Source organism: Pimephales promelas, chromosome 10 (genome assembly GCF_988280905.1).
Source record: "Pimephales promelas chromosome 10, fPimPro1.hap1.1, whole genome shotgun sequence".
Lineage (NCBI taxonomy): Eukaryota > Metazoa > Chordata > Actinopteri > Cypriniformes > Leuciscidae > Pimephales > Pimephales promelas.
The window spans coordinates 8,911,721-8,928,404 of NC_142778.1; the positions used below are offsets into that span (position 1 = coordinate 8,911,721).

At 37.6% G+C, this 16,684-nt stretch overlaps 1 protein-coding gene across 1 annotated transcript in view; it reads right to left on the minus strand.

Annotated features, from left to right (window-relative positions):
* Positions 1-2,118: 2,118 nt before the first annotated feature.
* The window catches only part of tmod2 (tropomodulin 2), a 40,213-nt gene continuing 25,647 nt past the window's right edge, over positions 2,119-16,684 (minus strand). The window contains exons 4-10 of the mRNA XM_039681883.2: positions 14,919-15,041; positions 14,339-14,410; positions 13,665-13,795; positions 11,626-11,733; positions 10,748-10,891; positions 10,153-10,297; positions 2,119-4,884 (exon numbers count right to left, since the gene is read on the minus strand). Coding sequence (XP_039537817.2) covers positions 4,853-4,884; positions 10,153-10,297; positions 10,748-10,891; positions 11,626-11,733; positions 13,665-13,795; positions 14,339-14,410; positions 14,919-15,041 — 755 coding nt within the window. The 3' untranslated portion in view covers positions 2,119-4,852. The remainder of the gene's footprint in view (positions 4,885-10,152; positions 10,298-10,747; positions 10,892-11,625; positions 11,734-13,664; positions 13,796-14,338; positions 14,411-14,918; positions 15,042-16,684) is intronic.

Here is a 16,684-nt window from a genome sequence, read left to right on the forward strand (position 1 = left end):
TTTAATAATATCAGGTTAACACTGACCTCTACTGGTCACGGTAGTTATCGCATATAATTTGTCTTTCTATGTTGCCTATAGAGGGCGCACATTGACCGATAATGTCTGTTCATCACTCCTCATGTGGTTTTTGACAACTTGCAGAGAGCGTGTCAGACTCAGCACAAAACCTGTTATTTCCCGTTGTAAAGAGTCGTTTCTAAACAACTGTTTGTATGTTTTCATTTGCTCATCTATCTATCTATCTATCTATCTATCTATCTATCTATCTATCTATCTATCTATCTATCTATCTATCTATCTATCTATCTATCTATCTATCTATCTATCTATCTATCTATCTATCTATCATTATTATTATTATTATTATTATTATTATTATTATTATTATTATTACGGACATTTGATCTGAAAACAGGCCTTCCTGCTTCTGATGCTGCTAATCACAACCAGTTTACAGGTCAATGTTTAACTTCTGTCACACCTGGTTTGTCCTCTGCATGTCTCACAAGGACATTTAACACAAAGCAGTCTGTGTTTACTCGCATACTACAGATATCGAGACACACACACACACACACACACCGATACTTCATTTGGGTAACCTTGACAATCAGATTACTGAAACAAAATATTTCTATGTTCCTCTTACTGGACACCACAGATCCAGTAATAGGAGCTGAGGAATGTGGTTTCTCCTCGAATACAAAAACACATAGACAACATGAGGAGTTCACAGGAAACCCCAGGTCATTTAGGAAAATATCTGATCACAGAAGATATTGAATACATCTGGTGAAAATACATGGTCAGCCTCAGAGTGGAACATCTGAGAGAGAGAGAGAAAGAGAAAGAGAGAGAGAGAGAGAGAGAGAGAGAGAGAGAGAGAGAGAGAGAGAGAGAGAGAGAGAGAGAGAGAGAGAGAGGGAGAGGGAGAGGGGGAGAAAGGGAGAGGGAGAGAGAGAAACTTTATGACTCATTTCCCACGTAGCAATTTTGCTGGGCTGGTGCTAGTCAGGATGAGATAATCTCTGGAGTCAGTTTGTTTGTAACAGACTCCTGCTCTGGAGTTTAACACACGGCAGGAGTGATGTAGTCTCAATTACATCATGTGTCTGGCATCTCCAAATAATCACAGAAACTGGATTTGATTCTACGGAGCCCTCCCTGGTCCCACTTTGTCAAAAAAAAAAAAACTCATTATAAATATCTTGTGGCCTCAAGATAGTACGTGGTGGCCTCAAGATACTAACTGGTGGCCTCAAGATAATATCTGGTTGCCTCAAGATAGTAATGGTGGCTTAAAGATAATATCTGGTGGCCTCAAGATAATAATGGTGGCCTCAAGATAATATCTGGTTGCCTCAAGATAGTAACTGGTGGCCTCAAGATAGTATCTGGTTGCCTCAGATAATAACTGGTGGCCTCAAGATAATATCTGGTGGCCTCAAGATAGTATCTGGTTGCCTCAGATAATATCTGGTGGCCTCAAGATAATCTCTTGTTGCCTCAAGATAGTAACTGGTGGCTTAAAGATAATATCTGGTGGCCTCAAGATAGTAACTGTATCTACTATTCTAACTGCATCTACTCCGTATTGAGGATACTAACTCCTCAATACGGAGCCCCCCTAGTCCCACTTTGGCAAAAAAAAAAAAAAAAAAAAAAAAAAAATCATTATAAATATGTAACTCGTGGCCTCAAGATAGTATCTCTATACCTCCGTTATATGACTGATAGACACGAACGGTTTGACCTAAAAATATCAAAATTGAAAATACTGTGGAAACAAAAACACCTACATCTTGGATACCCTTGAGGCAAGCTAAAACATACCAAAAATTAATTTCAAAGTGAACTGTCCCTTTAAGTTGTAGAACTGGGATACATGTCAATCACACTTTAAATAGACTACATACTAATTGGCAATTAATATATAATTTTTTTACAAGTTGATATTTTACAAATAAATAAAAAGCTTATATTAAACCTTTCTCTTGCTAGTTTATATATCATATATATATAAACTAGTCATTTAAACTGGTGAGATGAACGCATTTCACAATCAATTGTCAACTCACAGCAGGATTAGAGAAAGAAAATGAACAGACAAATCTGTAAAAACATACATTTTATTGAGGACATCTGATACTTTACAGAGATGTGTTATTAACATTACATAAGATTTCCTCTTCTGGAATCCAGACATGTAGTATCAACATACAAAATTGCGGCAATATAAGAGGCATTTACGATACATGATATTTATATGCATATCTTTATATTTGTCTTCTGAAGAGGATTTGAGATGGATATTTCAAATAAACTCATGGTAAGACTGCAGAGCTCCTCCTTACAAGCATAAGATTTTAGCAAAAAATAATGAACCTTTAACCCATAATTAAACAATGATGGAATAAAACATGAAATCTAACCTGAAAAAAAAACCCCTACAATTTCATACACACAATTCAGCATTTGTTCAAAAAGAAAAATAACGGACAAACAAACTCAAAGTCAATTGATACACAAGGCTCTTACAAAACAGAACAGTACAAAACAATAAAACACAACGTCAATGTTGAGAAAAGGAAAACTTCAAACTTGGTCCTATAGCTTTTGCATTTAAAAAAAAACAAACAATGTTCCCCTGTGTAATCCAGCTATATATCCATACCAGCCAAGCTCAGTCCGAGATGCCATACTTTTGCACTAAAGGTCCATTCACCACATTCCACAAAATCCTGCCAAAGCATCTGTGCTTTACAACATATACCACAATCAATGAACCTTGTAAGAAGTACAAGCTCACAAAACATGGCAAGCAATATAAAGGTTAATACAGTATTTTATTTTACACGGTTATTTCTATTAGTGAAAAGATAAAGCTTTGCTTTACATTGCAAACATGCATACGATCACAAACGTGCATGTGTGTGTGTGTGTGTGTGTGTGTGTTTCGGGGCTCTGGCTGCACCGGGACAACTAAATGCTCCCAGAATTGGTTGCCATTTAAGATGAAACCTTTTCTCATCCCTCTCATTTAACTAGTTCCCCAATTTCATCCTCAGCACAGACCATGTGCTTTAAAGGGATACTCCACTTTTTTTGGAAATAGGCTCATTTTACAACTCCCCCAAAGTTAAATAGTCAAGTTTAACCGTTTTTGAATCCATTCAGCCGATTTTCGGATATTTAGAAGAATATCAGTTACCAGACAGTTTCTGGTCTCATTGACTTCCATAGTAGGAAAAAAAAATACTATGGAAGTCAATGAGACCAGAACTGATATTCTTCTAAATATCAGAAAATCGGCTGAATGGATTCAAAAACGGTTAAACTCAACTATTTATCTCTGGGGGAGTTGTAAAATGAGCCTATTTCCAAAAAAAGTGAAGAATCCATTTAAAAATATTCTTCTAGATGCAGAGTTTACATAAACTAAACCCATAATCCACCCCAAACTGAGCATTTTGTCATTTCCTCGCGCTCATGTTGTTCCAAACCCATAGCCAGATGTGCTTTTTCCCCCAATGGAACACAAAAGAGAACTTTTGAAGGATCTTCATGCAGCTCTTTTCCATACAAAGTCTGTAGTGACTATAGTGAGCTACATTCCAAGCTATAAAGCGGTAAAGCAATGATTTGACATGCAACCTTGATATGACATGAACATTAAAGGGGATTATGACAATAGGTTTGCACCAGACACAATTACTAAACTAATGATCAACAGCATAAGGGTTTGAAACAAATCGGTGCAAGAAAACAATGACAGATTTTTCTTTTTAGAGTGAACTATTGCTTTAATAAACTCAAAAGAAATCCAAACTCGTATATCCTGTCTGACCTCAGCTAGAGTCCTGAAAATGAGAGTATTTAGGTGTTAGTCTTTGGCATGGTATTAGAAAAGCCATTTCAGATTAATCTACAGGAATCTAAATCTATAATTGACAACTATATAACATAAATGCTTACTTGTGCAGAAATAAAAGAAAATATCCCTTAGTGCATTGCTTGGTGAAAAGGAATCCTCTTACAAATCTAGTTAACGGGTCAAACCTTTGACCTTCATTTTACACGCCCAAAGTTGTCATTAGTGCTGATCTAGAACAAGTTTTTCCATCGGCAATGACTGGATGAAAATGGGGCGCTGATCTTAAATTAGCTCTGCAATTCTTCAGACACTGTATCAGCTGGTGTGTCTTGGGAATGGCGGTGAATTTTAACCATACGAAATGTCTCAACGTATGAGGGTGCAGTGTGGAAGTAGAGTGTTTTTAAGACGACCAAGCTGCCCAATGACATCCACGCTATTCCCCTCACGGTGAAGCCAACAGCAAGAGTATAGAGGACTTATTAAGGAGTGTCCATAACGATCAGCGCGACTCGTTGGGTAACCCAGCCCTCTTCAAACCTGTGCTCCAAACCCAGACTCGACAAATCTAGATTTAGCTCACATTTAGCGGGGAACACAGCAGATCCAGTCCAGTTGAGTCTAGATTTGTTCAGAGGCGACAGGTTCCGATCCAGCCGATCCGTGAAGAGATCACTATAAGACTTGTGTGCGTGTAACTGTCGTAACCTGTTCTGTTTATAAAAGAACTTTTATAAAGAAAAGAGCAGAAAAGGTTTTACATGAGCAAAAAAAACTAAACGACAACAAAAAAAGCTGCAAAACAGTTGCAGCCATAAAAACAAACAGCAATTAACAATAATAATCCACAAAAATATCATTGAGTATTAACATAAGGGAGGGAAAGTATCCAGTTGTGTCCCTTCTTCAGGTGAAGCGGCTCCCTCAGAGGGTTTGGCACAAGAGTCTGATCAGAGAGCGAGAGTAGAATATGCTCTACACATCCCTCTCGACTCGTCTCTGCCGCACTGAAAGAGAAAACGGAGACGTGTTGGTAATCGGATACGGTCACAGTCCTCTATCAACATGCCGTGAGAACATGCTGTGAGATGCGTGAAACTTTAATGAGATCTGCTCATTTAAGAGGCTTGATAAATCAAAGGTGTGTTAGTCAATCCTTTATCCTGTTTCAGAGCTACACAAGATTACCCAATTCAGCCAAAAAAAAAAAAATGCTGTCATGAACAATCAGGTCCCCCTTGGGTCTGCACTAGGATCCATGGTATAGTCGATTCAAATTGTGTCAGGTTTGCTATCCGGTCTCTTTCACAGTGCGCTAGCACTACTTTAGCCTGCTTTGGCTTGTATAAAAGTGTTTACTTTTTTTTATTGTTTCGCATTTTAGTATCGACATCTTTCCAGATGTTTAAAGGGTTAGTTCACCCAAAAATAAAAATTAAGTCATTAATTACTCACCCCCATGCTGTACCAACCCCGTAAGACCTTTGTTCGTCTTCGGAGCACAAATGAAGATATTTTTGATTAAATTTGAGAGCTGTCTCACTACCACATTGGCTGCCTAAAGGACTGGCTCTTGAAGGCCCAGAAAGTCAATGAAGAAAATGTTTAAATATCCCATGTGACTACAGTGGCTCAACTATAAGTTTATCAAGCGACGAGAATACATTTTGTGCGAAAAAACACAAAAACGCAAAACAACTATAAGTTTATCAAGCGAAGAGAATACTTTTTGTGCGAAAAAACAAACAAAAATAACGAATTTATTCGACTATTCCTTTTCTTCATTGTTGGCCTGAAACGAGACTTCCTTAGATTTCCACGACGCATGCGCGAGAACTGAACTGAAGTAGTTGAAGGACATCGCAATTCTCGCGCATGCGTCGTGGAAATCTAAGGAAGTCTCGTTTCAGTCTCGTAAAGGAATAGTCGAATAAAGTCGTTATTTTTGTTTGTTTTTTCGCACAAAAAGTATTCTCGTCGCTTGATACTTATAGTTGAGCCACTATAGTTGTAAACTCTGTCATGGGGAATACACGCATGCATTTGTTGACAAGCTATACCCTCGAACTCTGCAGAAGGAAGGAGTTCTCACATCTTGGGCAGACTCCAGTGTTGCGTGTGAAATGTCTTCATCCCAGGTACATTGGGATATATTTCAGCATGTCTTATGAATATAGTGTCATATTTATTAAATTTTTTTTCAAACGTCAAAAGATCGGGTAGCTCAGCGTCTTTATAGTAACGTTAGCCTATAGACCTTATTCAGAGCAGCGCCATGACCGGTATGAAAGTGAGGCTGTGAGGGATAGACTTACCATGTTTCCAATGGCATCCGCTGTAAAAAGCTGAATACACTCCTAGATTACTTTGTCGGGAGTTTTTTGTCAACTAAAATTTCTTGGAAAGATATTTTTCGAGTGCTTCATGAGCAGAACAAAACAGAAACACATTAAATAATAGTACAGCCCATTGAAGAGATGCATGTCTATCCCTCACAGCCTCACTTTCATTCTCATTAAAAATCAAAGATGGCGCTGCCGTGAATAAGGCGTATTGGCTACTGTTTTACATAATGGATATGATAATTCAATTCAATGTTTGCTGGTAGATAATAGCCATGTCGTCAATATTATAATATCAAGCTACCATAGATGAATCTGCAAATTTGAAAAATCGAGCCTGAGGCAAGACACTTTCACCAGAAAAACAAGGCCCTGTTTACACGAGAACGCTCGCAGGTGAATACGTAAAAATATTTAATCAGATGTGCCTTTCGTTTACATGGCGACAGCGTTTTTGGGACTTACAAAGGCAAAAGAGTGAAACCACCCTCCAGAGTAGAAATCTTAAAAACGTTCCACCGTTGCGTTCCTGTGTAAAGGGTAAAAACACAAGTCGGCTTGACAGTGAAGGTTGTACGCAGGCGTGCGGACTTGGTATTGTTGTGTGGCAGTGCTCCACATTACCACCTAGTTGCCTGGAGTGTATACTACATTGTATTTCACACACTTTTGCGTCACCATATGCACACGGTTTTCCCACCCAAAACGTTCGTCTAAACACAGAATAAAAAGTGATAACGCAACGCCACTTTCGCGTTTTCTCTTCAGAATTGTTTCCGTGTAAACATAGCCTTAGTAACAAACATGACTTATCAGCCTGCAGACATAGGATAGTTATCCTGATCGATTATTTTGTTCGTCTAATCATGTATTATTTACTTGCAAGAATGCAGCCCCTACCAAACTCAATAATCAGTATAGAGAGCCTAAGTCCCGCCCCTCCGCTTCCGGCTCATGGCACCTTATTTCGTAAAAAAAATATGTGTGGCAGTCAATGGCGAGAGACAACTTATCTTTTTATTCCGTCTGAACTGTGCCCTGAATTACACATATGATGTTTGTCAATTTAAAAATAATTCTGAAAGTCAAAAACGTCACCGTTTGTCATAAAACAGAAGAGTAACTTTTAGCTTTATGTGAAAATCGCTCAATGAACTACATCTCCCGGGAAGCGAAACAACGAGCAAGATCCGCTGCTTGTGTGTGTGCAGTCTGGTACAAAACACTCAGGCATGACGGCGTAACATTATGATTATAACGTAAGACTATAGAAACAATGACAGACATTAGCCTCAGTAAAGTTAGCTTCATTCATTGAGAGAAAATGTGCACCTTTGGGGTTTGTAGTCTTTGTAATTACGTATTTTCACAGTCTTATACCTCAACGGTTTCACATCAAACGGCGACTTTCTTTGCTTTAAAATGTATCTTTTAAATTTACAAACATCATATGTGCAATTCAATGTACCTGGGATTTCAAACGAGATCAAAATATTTGTTGTCTCTCGCCATCGACTACCATTCAATATTTTTCCGAAATAAGGTCCCATGGTGGTCGACCGGAAGGGGAGGGACTTAGGCTTTCTATACTTTCACGTCTCGAGCTGCCCTCGAGAGTCTGGATCTGAGAGTCCGTTTACAGAATGCATGTTGCAGTCAAAATTATCCAATTAGATTTCCGACTGCTACGCAATGTCCGGGAGTCAGGACACACGTTTTAAATCAGATTGATGGGTGATGTATAAAGGTACTTTTCATCCCCCCAAAAATCAAACATAAAGTTTATAAACCAGCTATGACAATTATTTTTGGATTTTAAGTCCCAATTGGTAAGCACATTTCATGCTAATCTCTACATGGTCCTGTCTGAGCGGGCGATTCTTGGAGAGGATAAGCAGCAAAGTGGACCAGACTATGCTGAAAATCAGATAACTGCAGTCTGCATACACAAGACTACTGCTCTGAACTGTAGCATATTAGTGTTCTTATGCATTTACACAAGTGGATCGTGTGTTTGGTTAATCAGTGTTGTTCACATCTGTATATAAGGTCTGAATTCACAACAGTGAGGATCTGATACCTTATCACACTGTACAATGTACAGGTGGGTCAAACAAACTCACATAACGTCTAATATGTGCTGTTAGCATTCATGCCAAAGGGTAAATGTCAAACCCATGCACTCACACATAATACCTAATTGAAATAGAGCTCGGTGCATGACATCATCTCACGCACGTGTAAAGCACACTGTGTGTGCGTGGTATCATTATAAGACTGGCGAACAGGAGACAGATCCAGACTTCATCCAGGAAACAGAGAAAGGAAGAGAAAGTCCCATGAATAAAATACCAATTTAAAGCCCCTTAACTTTACTTCACTATATTACTATTAAATCCTAATCTAGTCATAACAAACTATTTATCGTTGGAAAGGTCTAAGACTCCTAAAAAGATATTTTAGGTCTGTTTTTTTCTTACAAATTATGAATGAACAGTAATATATGAATATATGACAAGAGTGCGCCTCAAATAAATCGACGTCATTACAGGAGTTTCTGACCTTTGTCACAAAGGTCGATGCACACACTTTTAATAATCGAAACTGGCTTTTAGTGCTAAAAGTTCATAATAAAACATAATTAGTATTTGTCAATAAAAAAAGATAAAATTATATTTTAAAAAGTAAGGTAAGAAGTCCTCTAAAAAGTAAAATATATTATACATATATACATTTATTTATTTAATTATTATCATATAATATTTTAGTAGTTATCATAAATCAGGTATCATTTGAAAGCTTACGAACTCAGAATTCATCCTGTGAAAACCGTTTTGAAATTGGACGTTGCGTTACCATAGAAACGGTATTTTTTATTAGGCCCCTCCCCTTTTGGGCATCATCTTTCATAATTTATTATAAAATCTTTTCTAATCTTGACAAAACACATATTATCAGAAAGTTCTGAGTCTCAAGGTTCCATATTTAGTGACAGGATAGATAGTTTAGGATAGAAATGTATTAATTTGTTATGGAAAAAAGCATACAATTAAATTCAATGGAATTCAATGGCACCCGGTGGCTATTTTTGGTACTACGCCTTAACAAAATCTCATGGGAACTTCAATTTTTGTGATATCAACTTCAAATTTGGAACACAACTTGGTTAGATATTAGCTTTCATTTTATAGTAAAACATATTTTGTAAAATATATATTTCATATTAAAAAAAATATATTAATAAAGTATATTTGATTTACTGTAAATTATAACTTACATAAGTTTTTCATAACTTAATTTTTTGAAGTGCTTTCAATTTAGTAATAATCTGCTGATTGTTTTCTTTAAAACAAGACCAAACTTAGGTCTATATTCCAAAGCATTCTTGAATTACAACCATTTGAGTTTGTTCTTTGTATAGTGCATTTTAATGCCAATTTTCAAAAAGGGGGGACAGGTAAAGGGTTAAAGGACCTTATTCTACAGTTTTGTAGTGGTTAGACCGATATTTTGCATTGGACGATAACTTTCTGGACCCGTTTACACCTGGTATTAAGATGTGTTTTGGTCAATAGGATCACAAGTAGATAAAAGAAACACATTCCCTTTTAGAACAGGTGTTTTAATCCGTCTTGTCTGCTTTCAACCACTTCTGTCCTAATTTCTTCAAAGATGAATAAGTAAATTACAGATGTGCATCAGTAATGAACTCGTGTCCTTGTTCTTAACCAACAAGTTTCTTAACCAAGTCTCACTGTTTTCCATCTTAGAACCACTTCAAGGCTTTACCATGGTAATAGCAGATTTTGTGAGCAGAGTTCTGAGAAAGCAATATTGCATTGCAGAATGGCAAATGCCCAATGACTCATAGCAAGCCCCTCCTCCCAGTGTATCCGTCCATCAGTGTATATGTGTAACAGGTCATGTTCTCACCCAGGTCGTTGTTTTTTGTGATTGCAGCAGCGGCGCGGGATCTGGGACCCTGCTGGGTAAACTGGTACCCAAACTTCACGACGGTTGTATTTTGCTCCAGCATCTTGGCGATCTCCATCTCTGTCGACGTGCCGAGCTGCTGCCGCTGAAAGCCAACATCACACACATTCTATTAGATGTGCTTATGTAAGCCCACACTCGCAGACATTTCACTATGACTAATGTTCGCATTCATTTTGCATAGTGGCTGAAAATAGCAAAGTTTCAACAACAATTTAGTACCCACACCAGTGTAGTGGCCTACTAAACACTAAATCCTGTTTTATTTTTCTAATGAACTACAAGCTCAGGTTTGGAATTAACTACAAGCCGGTCTCTTTGAATCCATCGTCTACTTTTGTTGAAAGTTGACTAAAGTTTTGTCGCTCGAGTTGTCTTCGCTGATACGGAGAATGGCGGCGAACACACAAACCTGCCAGACATAGCCAGGCGAGCGTGAATGCTCTGCACTGGTAGCACCTGTCTGACAGTCTGCAGAGTAGAAAATAGTTGGCTGGCTTTAGAAAAGGATGTGGTTGTGTCCGTGTGGTGGTACCTGGTTGTCAATCTTGATCTCGGAGAGCGTGTCATTGTCCCGCAGAGCTTCTACCAGAGCCTGAACTCCTGCACCAGTGATGAAATTAGACTCCAGATTCAAACTCCTTAGCGTCTTATTCTCTCGTAGCATGTCTGAGAAGGCCTGGGGTGAACAGAGAAACACACATGGAAGAGATGCGGTTCTCTTGTTAAGCTATGATCATATTAGTTTATCAGAATGTCACTTGGTTCAAATTCTTGTTGCTTATGCTGGATAGTCTATATATTACACATAAAATATGTTTTGATTGAATGCGATCATCACTTCAAGATGCGTTTCATTTAAGGGTGAATAATTACTTGAAACACCAGTAACTACAGCTATAAGGAATGACCTTGTAATGTATTATTTTGAGTTCAATATTCACTAAACTGGTTATACACAATTTTCAGAGGTTTAACAAATCGTGAGCTTAGAATTATAAGGTTCTATCTCCACTTTTGGTCGAAATTGAGTTTTTGACATAATCTGATCCATTAGGTGTTTATTAATGCCTGTGTGGTCTTATTTTTGTAAAAAAAAAGATTAATAGATAAAGCTATAATAGAAAATTTTACTACATTACAGTTTTGCCAGGTGGGATGTAAAAACTTTGATGCTCAATATCTCAGAACTACCCTAAACGGAGATAGAACCTTATAATTCTAAGCTCACGAAATGCTGCCTATTTGAAATGAATTGTTTGGCGAATGAAAGCACCAGCAATGATGGAGAAACAACATCAGACATTCAGCACTGGACTGTACATGGAAGAGTCAATGCACAATGCTTCAAGGTCTATCCAATCTCAACCTAGAACACACAAACATCTCAAGCGAATGAATGATGTCCCTAACCACGGCAACAGGGTCATTGCTCCTGGTGGCAGCCAGACTGAACTTCTTCACATGAGTGTTCCTCTCCATGGCTTTGGCTAACTCCTTTAGAGTCGGGATTGGAATGTTCTGGAACAAAAGAGAAAGGAAACATTAAAACAGGACAACTAAATGTTGACACTTGTATGTTGTATAGACTTCAGGTTATACAACATACTCTCCATTTTGGGGGTTTGGAGTTAATGTGTGCCATATGTAAATTTATATAACCAAATAACATTCCTCCCAGTGAAAGAGATAACCAAAATGATAAGCCATAATTTAATTAAAAGGAAAAATGTTGGGCTGGGAGCAGTAAAAGAATATTTATTGCAGTTGTGGTTTGTGTGTCTGTTTATTGCATAGTTATTTAATAGCAAATATTTTAAAGATTTTAAAGACTTTAAAGCAGCTAAACCAAATGGGTTTTATATTTAAGTAAGTCCAACAGAGTCCGAAATTCTGAGACCACTAAAAATGCTTGCATAAATTAGATTATCAATTCATTTAAGAGAAAAAGTGTTGTAGTATTCTCAGCATATTTGGAGCATGTCCAGTCCTTAAGTGGAAGCAAGAAAACCAGGTCGTCTTTACAAATGAGTCTTTTTAATTTTTACATTTAATTAGTGACCAGTAAATAATGCACAATATTATCAATATTTTTTAAATGTATTTTATGCATTTTTATTTCCAATCTTAAATAACTTTTTTTTTTAAATCCCAGATTGTCAATGTGGCATCAGATGTTTGGACTAAATTATTTAGCTGGTAATATAAATGCAATTTTTATTTAGCCATTCAATTTCATAAGGTTTTTTTGTAAGGGGGCCTCAATTTAAAGGGATAGTTCACTTTGAAATTAATTTTTGGTATGTTTTAGCTTACCTCAAGGGCATTCAAGATGTAGGTGTCTTTGTTTCCACAGTAGTTTCAATTTTGATATTTTTAGGTCAAACTGTTCTTGTCTGTCAGTCATATAATGGTGGTCTATGGGGTCTTCCTCAAAGAGCATGCACAGAGAAGTCCAAATTAAACGTGACTTAATGACTCATAAATTAAGTACACATTGATGGCTGTAATTACAAGAGGTAAAATGGAAAAAAAATCGTGTTTTAGGCCATCAATGTGTACTTACATTTACGAGTCATCAATTCATGTTTAATTTGGACTTCTCTGTGCATGCTCTTTGAGGTGGTGACCATAGACCTCCATTATATGACCGACAGACAAGAACGGTTTGACCTAAAAATATCAAAATTGAAAATACTTTGGAAACAAAGACACCTACATCTTGGATGTCCTTGAGGTAAGCTAAAACATGTCAAAAAATAATTTCAAAGTGAACTATCCCTTTAACATATAGAGTGGTGCAGGTATGACATCACTTAATGGGCCAAAACGTGGAAGCTGAGTTAGCATTTTAGCACTTCCGGTTTCATCGTCCCAAAATCATTTTTTTTTTTTTTAAATGGGTTTTGGTTAAATGGCTGAAATAAGGTCTGAGGTGAACGTAAGCTCAGGACACTTTCACATTTTATTTTACGACATAAAATACAACTCATTTGTGAATTTTTAAGCTGTTAAGTGTCTTGAAAAAGGCGGTTGCTAACAAGTAGCTAAATGAGACTACAGAAGCTGTCGAGTGGGAGTAAACGCCATCAGGACGAACAGGTAAACTCAGGCCGATTATAATTGTACACTTATAAACAATTCCAACTCAAACTTTGTGGGAAAATGTTTTTACATAAAAACTGAAAGAGTTATCGGAAGCTTAATGATGGTGACGTTGCATTCGTGGGACCGTGGTGTATTTTGTTTATAGCCTACCTTTAGCTTTTTACTTCTGGCAGCTGCATTTAGGATTCAAAATTCATAAAAGTTGTGTTCATCTGTGAGAATTATCTTGATGGACAAAATGTGCAAGTATCATAAACTTTTGTTGATCGCAGTGCTCGTTTTTTGCGATAATCCAAAAGCCTCCTGCACCACTCTATTCTGTGCGCTAAACTGATTCGTATTACCTTTATGTTGTTGAGATTAACTTCGGTCAGTGAGGAATCATTGGACTTTATTCGCTGTAGAGTTTCCTCCACGTTTGTAGGGTTCGGTGGTTCATCGAAAACTGGCTTTACCTTTTCTCCTTTAATAACATCTATGACAGAAACACAAAAATCAACAAATGAGCCATCACTAGGTATGTTTGCAAGCACTCATTTTCATCAATCCAATCTAATTTCAGATTCTGAAAGTTCTGTTTATATGAACATAATTGCATAGGTATTTTTGAATCAGATTTAAATAGCAGATTATACAAGTAAAAAAAAAGCAGACGAAAGAATTTACATGTCATTACATTTCCACATTACTATGGAAATAACATTGTTTACATGAAGGCTTTTTAGTTCAACTGAGTGATCAATCCCATCATAAACAGATTTTTACACAGCCATTTCACAAACTAGTTTTTATATAGTTATCGTCTCATTTTTTGTCAGTGAAAAAAATGACGGAAATTATTTGTCAACGTAATTAGCACTGCACAAATGCAGCTACCGTCACATATACTAGGCATTTACAACTCATTTCATAATTAACATTCTGAAAGATATAAAGCATTGAAAAGAAAATGAATAGAATATCTGTAGAAAGATGACATCAACTTATCACCAATACATCAACAATAGAATAAACTCACTGTTATAACCGTCTTTGCAGGAGCTGTCATAACTCTGCGTGCTCGTCACCAGTGTGTTCACTCCAAGAATAGCTAGACAACACAACACAAAACTGTAATTATAAAATATACACAAACAACAAGTGCTTGAAAGAGCCTGTGATAGGATTAAAATATTATAACATTGTATGAAGTATTGTAATTCGCAATGCAATTAAAAATAAATGCTCGAACACTTATTTCACCACTATTTTCTATGTTTGTATGCATGTTACAGCATGAAACCACTTTCACATTCCTGATTTTCAACACAGCTGACCAAAACATGTTCATCACATGTTTATAATGAAACCAGACAGAGACAATCTCTCAAAGCAGCGTGCTAAAAGAGGCTGAATGTTTGCTGTTGTATTCTGGAGCTGTGATGGATGCATTGTGGGCGTTCATACCCACAGAATCACAGAGGAAATTTATTCTAGAGAGAGTGATAGAAAACCACTAGACACCACAGAGCTATTCATTCAGTATTCATTAGAGCAATAAAACAAACCCTAGTGATATTAGCATTCGCATGTTGATCTCCCATCATCCCTCTATTTACCTGCCAGGTCATGCAGTTCTGTGTCAGTAGCACTGGACAGTGCCTCTTCCAATTCCGGGTCAAGGGTCGTGACTTCCTCTTTAAGCAACTCGATTGGTTTCTGTTTGGGAATCCATACTTTTCCTGTAGAATGAAAAGACAAAAAGTGATTAGTAAATTGTATGGCTTGTTTCTTGAATTAAATTGAAAACTTGTGACCAAGTTTGTCATGACATTTAAGCAAACTATTCCATGTACGTAGTTTCTTAATAAATAAAATTTTTTAAATGGGCCGTACACAGCGCGTTATTCGCCAGCATTTTTCAATGCGTTTTTTGTGTTCACATCCAAGCGATTTTTGGTGACGTTGAGCCGAGGGAATATGCATATTCATTCTCTGAGATTAGATGGCGCCAATTTGCTCTGCATTACCACTCCATATCAGTTCGTTCATCAAGATGTTTGTAGTCGCTGTCGCGTTTGTCATATTGTTCTTTATGTTCTAACACCAACGAGACGACCAGCAGCTTTACATTCATCTTGCCTTGCGACCTAGGCAAGGCGACGCTACTTGGCGCATATCTTCTTTGCCGTTGCATACTTGTGCTTGGCAAGACCGTTTTGTGTTTGAGTGCGCCCAAGTTGTTTTTTACTGTAACTTCGGAAGCTCCAAACACGTGAGCAAAAGCGCCAATCTCATTGTTCGGATAGTTGTTGACGCAGCACGTCAAACTAGAAAAACAGGAACCCGAGGCGTTTAAAAAAAAATTACGCTTTTACATGTGCCGTTTTTACGCGTCGGTGTGCACATTCATATTGGCGCCCTTTGTTTAGTTACGAGGCGTTAAATTGTCCCCGTGAAATCAAAATTGAACCTATTTACTTTGTTAGCGCATATTACTAGTCTTGTGGTGAACAATTAATCCGTGCAAGTGAATATATATTAAAAAAATGTTTTACCTTAGTAATCTTTAATCAAAATCTGAAAAGTTACTTCCGGTCTGGAACGGTTTCTTTTTCTGATGACGTAGGTTTCACAGTTTGGGTGGGGAAACGCTTAACCACTCCCCTCAAACCGTTAGTTTGCTATGAGCGAGAGATGGAGAGGAGGAGCGCTAGAGTAAAACCCTGCCCTCTGTTCAATATTCCGTTTCACTTGGAAATACGTCACAGCACTGGAGAAAAATCGTTTGCAACTTCCGGTTCACGGGGACTTTAAACGTCGGCGAATATCGCGCACGAAATTTGTCCCTGCGTGAACAGGCCTTTAGATGTTGAGAATGTCACGTCACAGGACATGTCAAGGTATAATGTTATTTTGAGACATGGTTTCTAACAGTTAAGGGGCTTTCACACAGGACGCGGTATGCGCTGCGCGGCGCTATGAAACCCATTCATTTCAATGGCTTGCGTCGCGCGAAGACGTTTTGTTGCTGCGTCGACAAAAGCGCAAGCGCAGCGGTGCGCACCATTGACTTGCTCGCGAGCATGCCGCGGTCAAAGTTCAAAATAGGTTAACTTTTGCCGCTGCGCTCTGTGACGATTATCAGCGCGGCCAATAGAAACAGGACATGGAAACAAACACGGAAATCAAAATGGATGAACAGCTTGTACTGTCGGAATTTCCTGAGCTGTACGATACAATTTTGACATCGTCAGAAAAGCTGTGTCATGCAGACATATTGCCATTCAAGTTGGCTTGTCAGGTGTGTTTTAATAGTATAATTTCTTCGTTTGTTATTTAAATAAATGTTTTATTCTAAAAAAGAACTGAGCTCATGATTCGT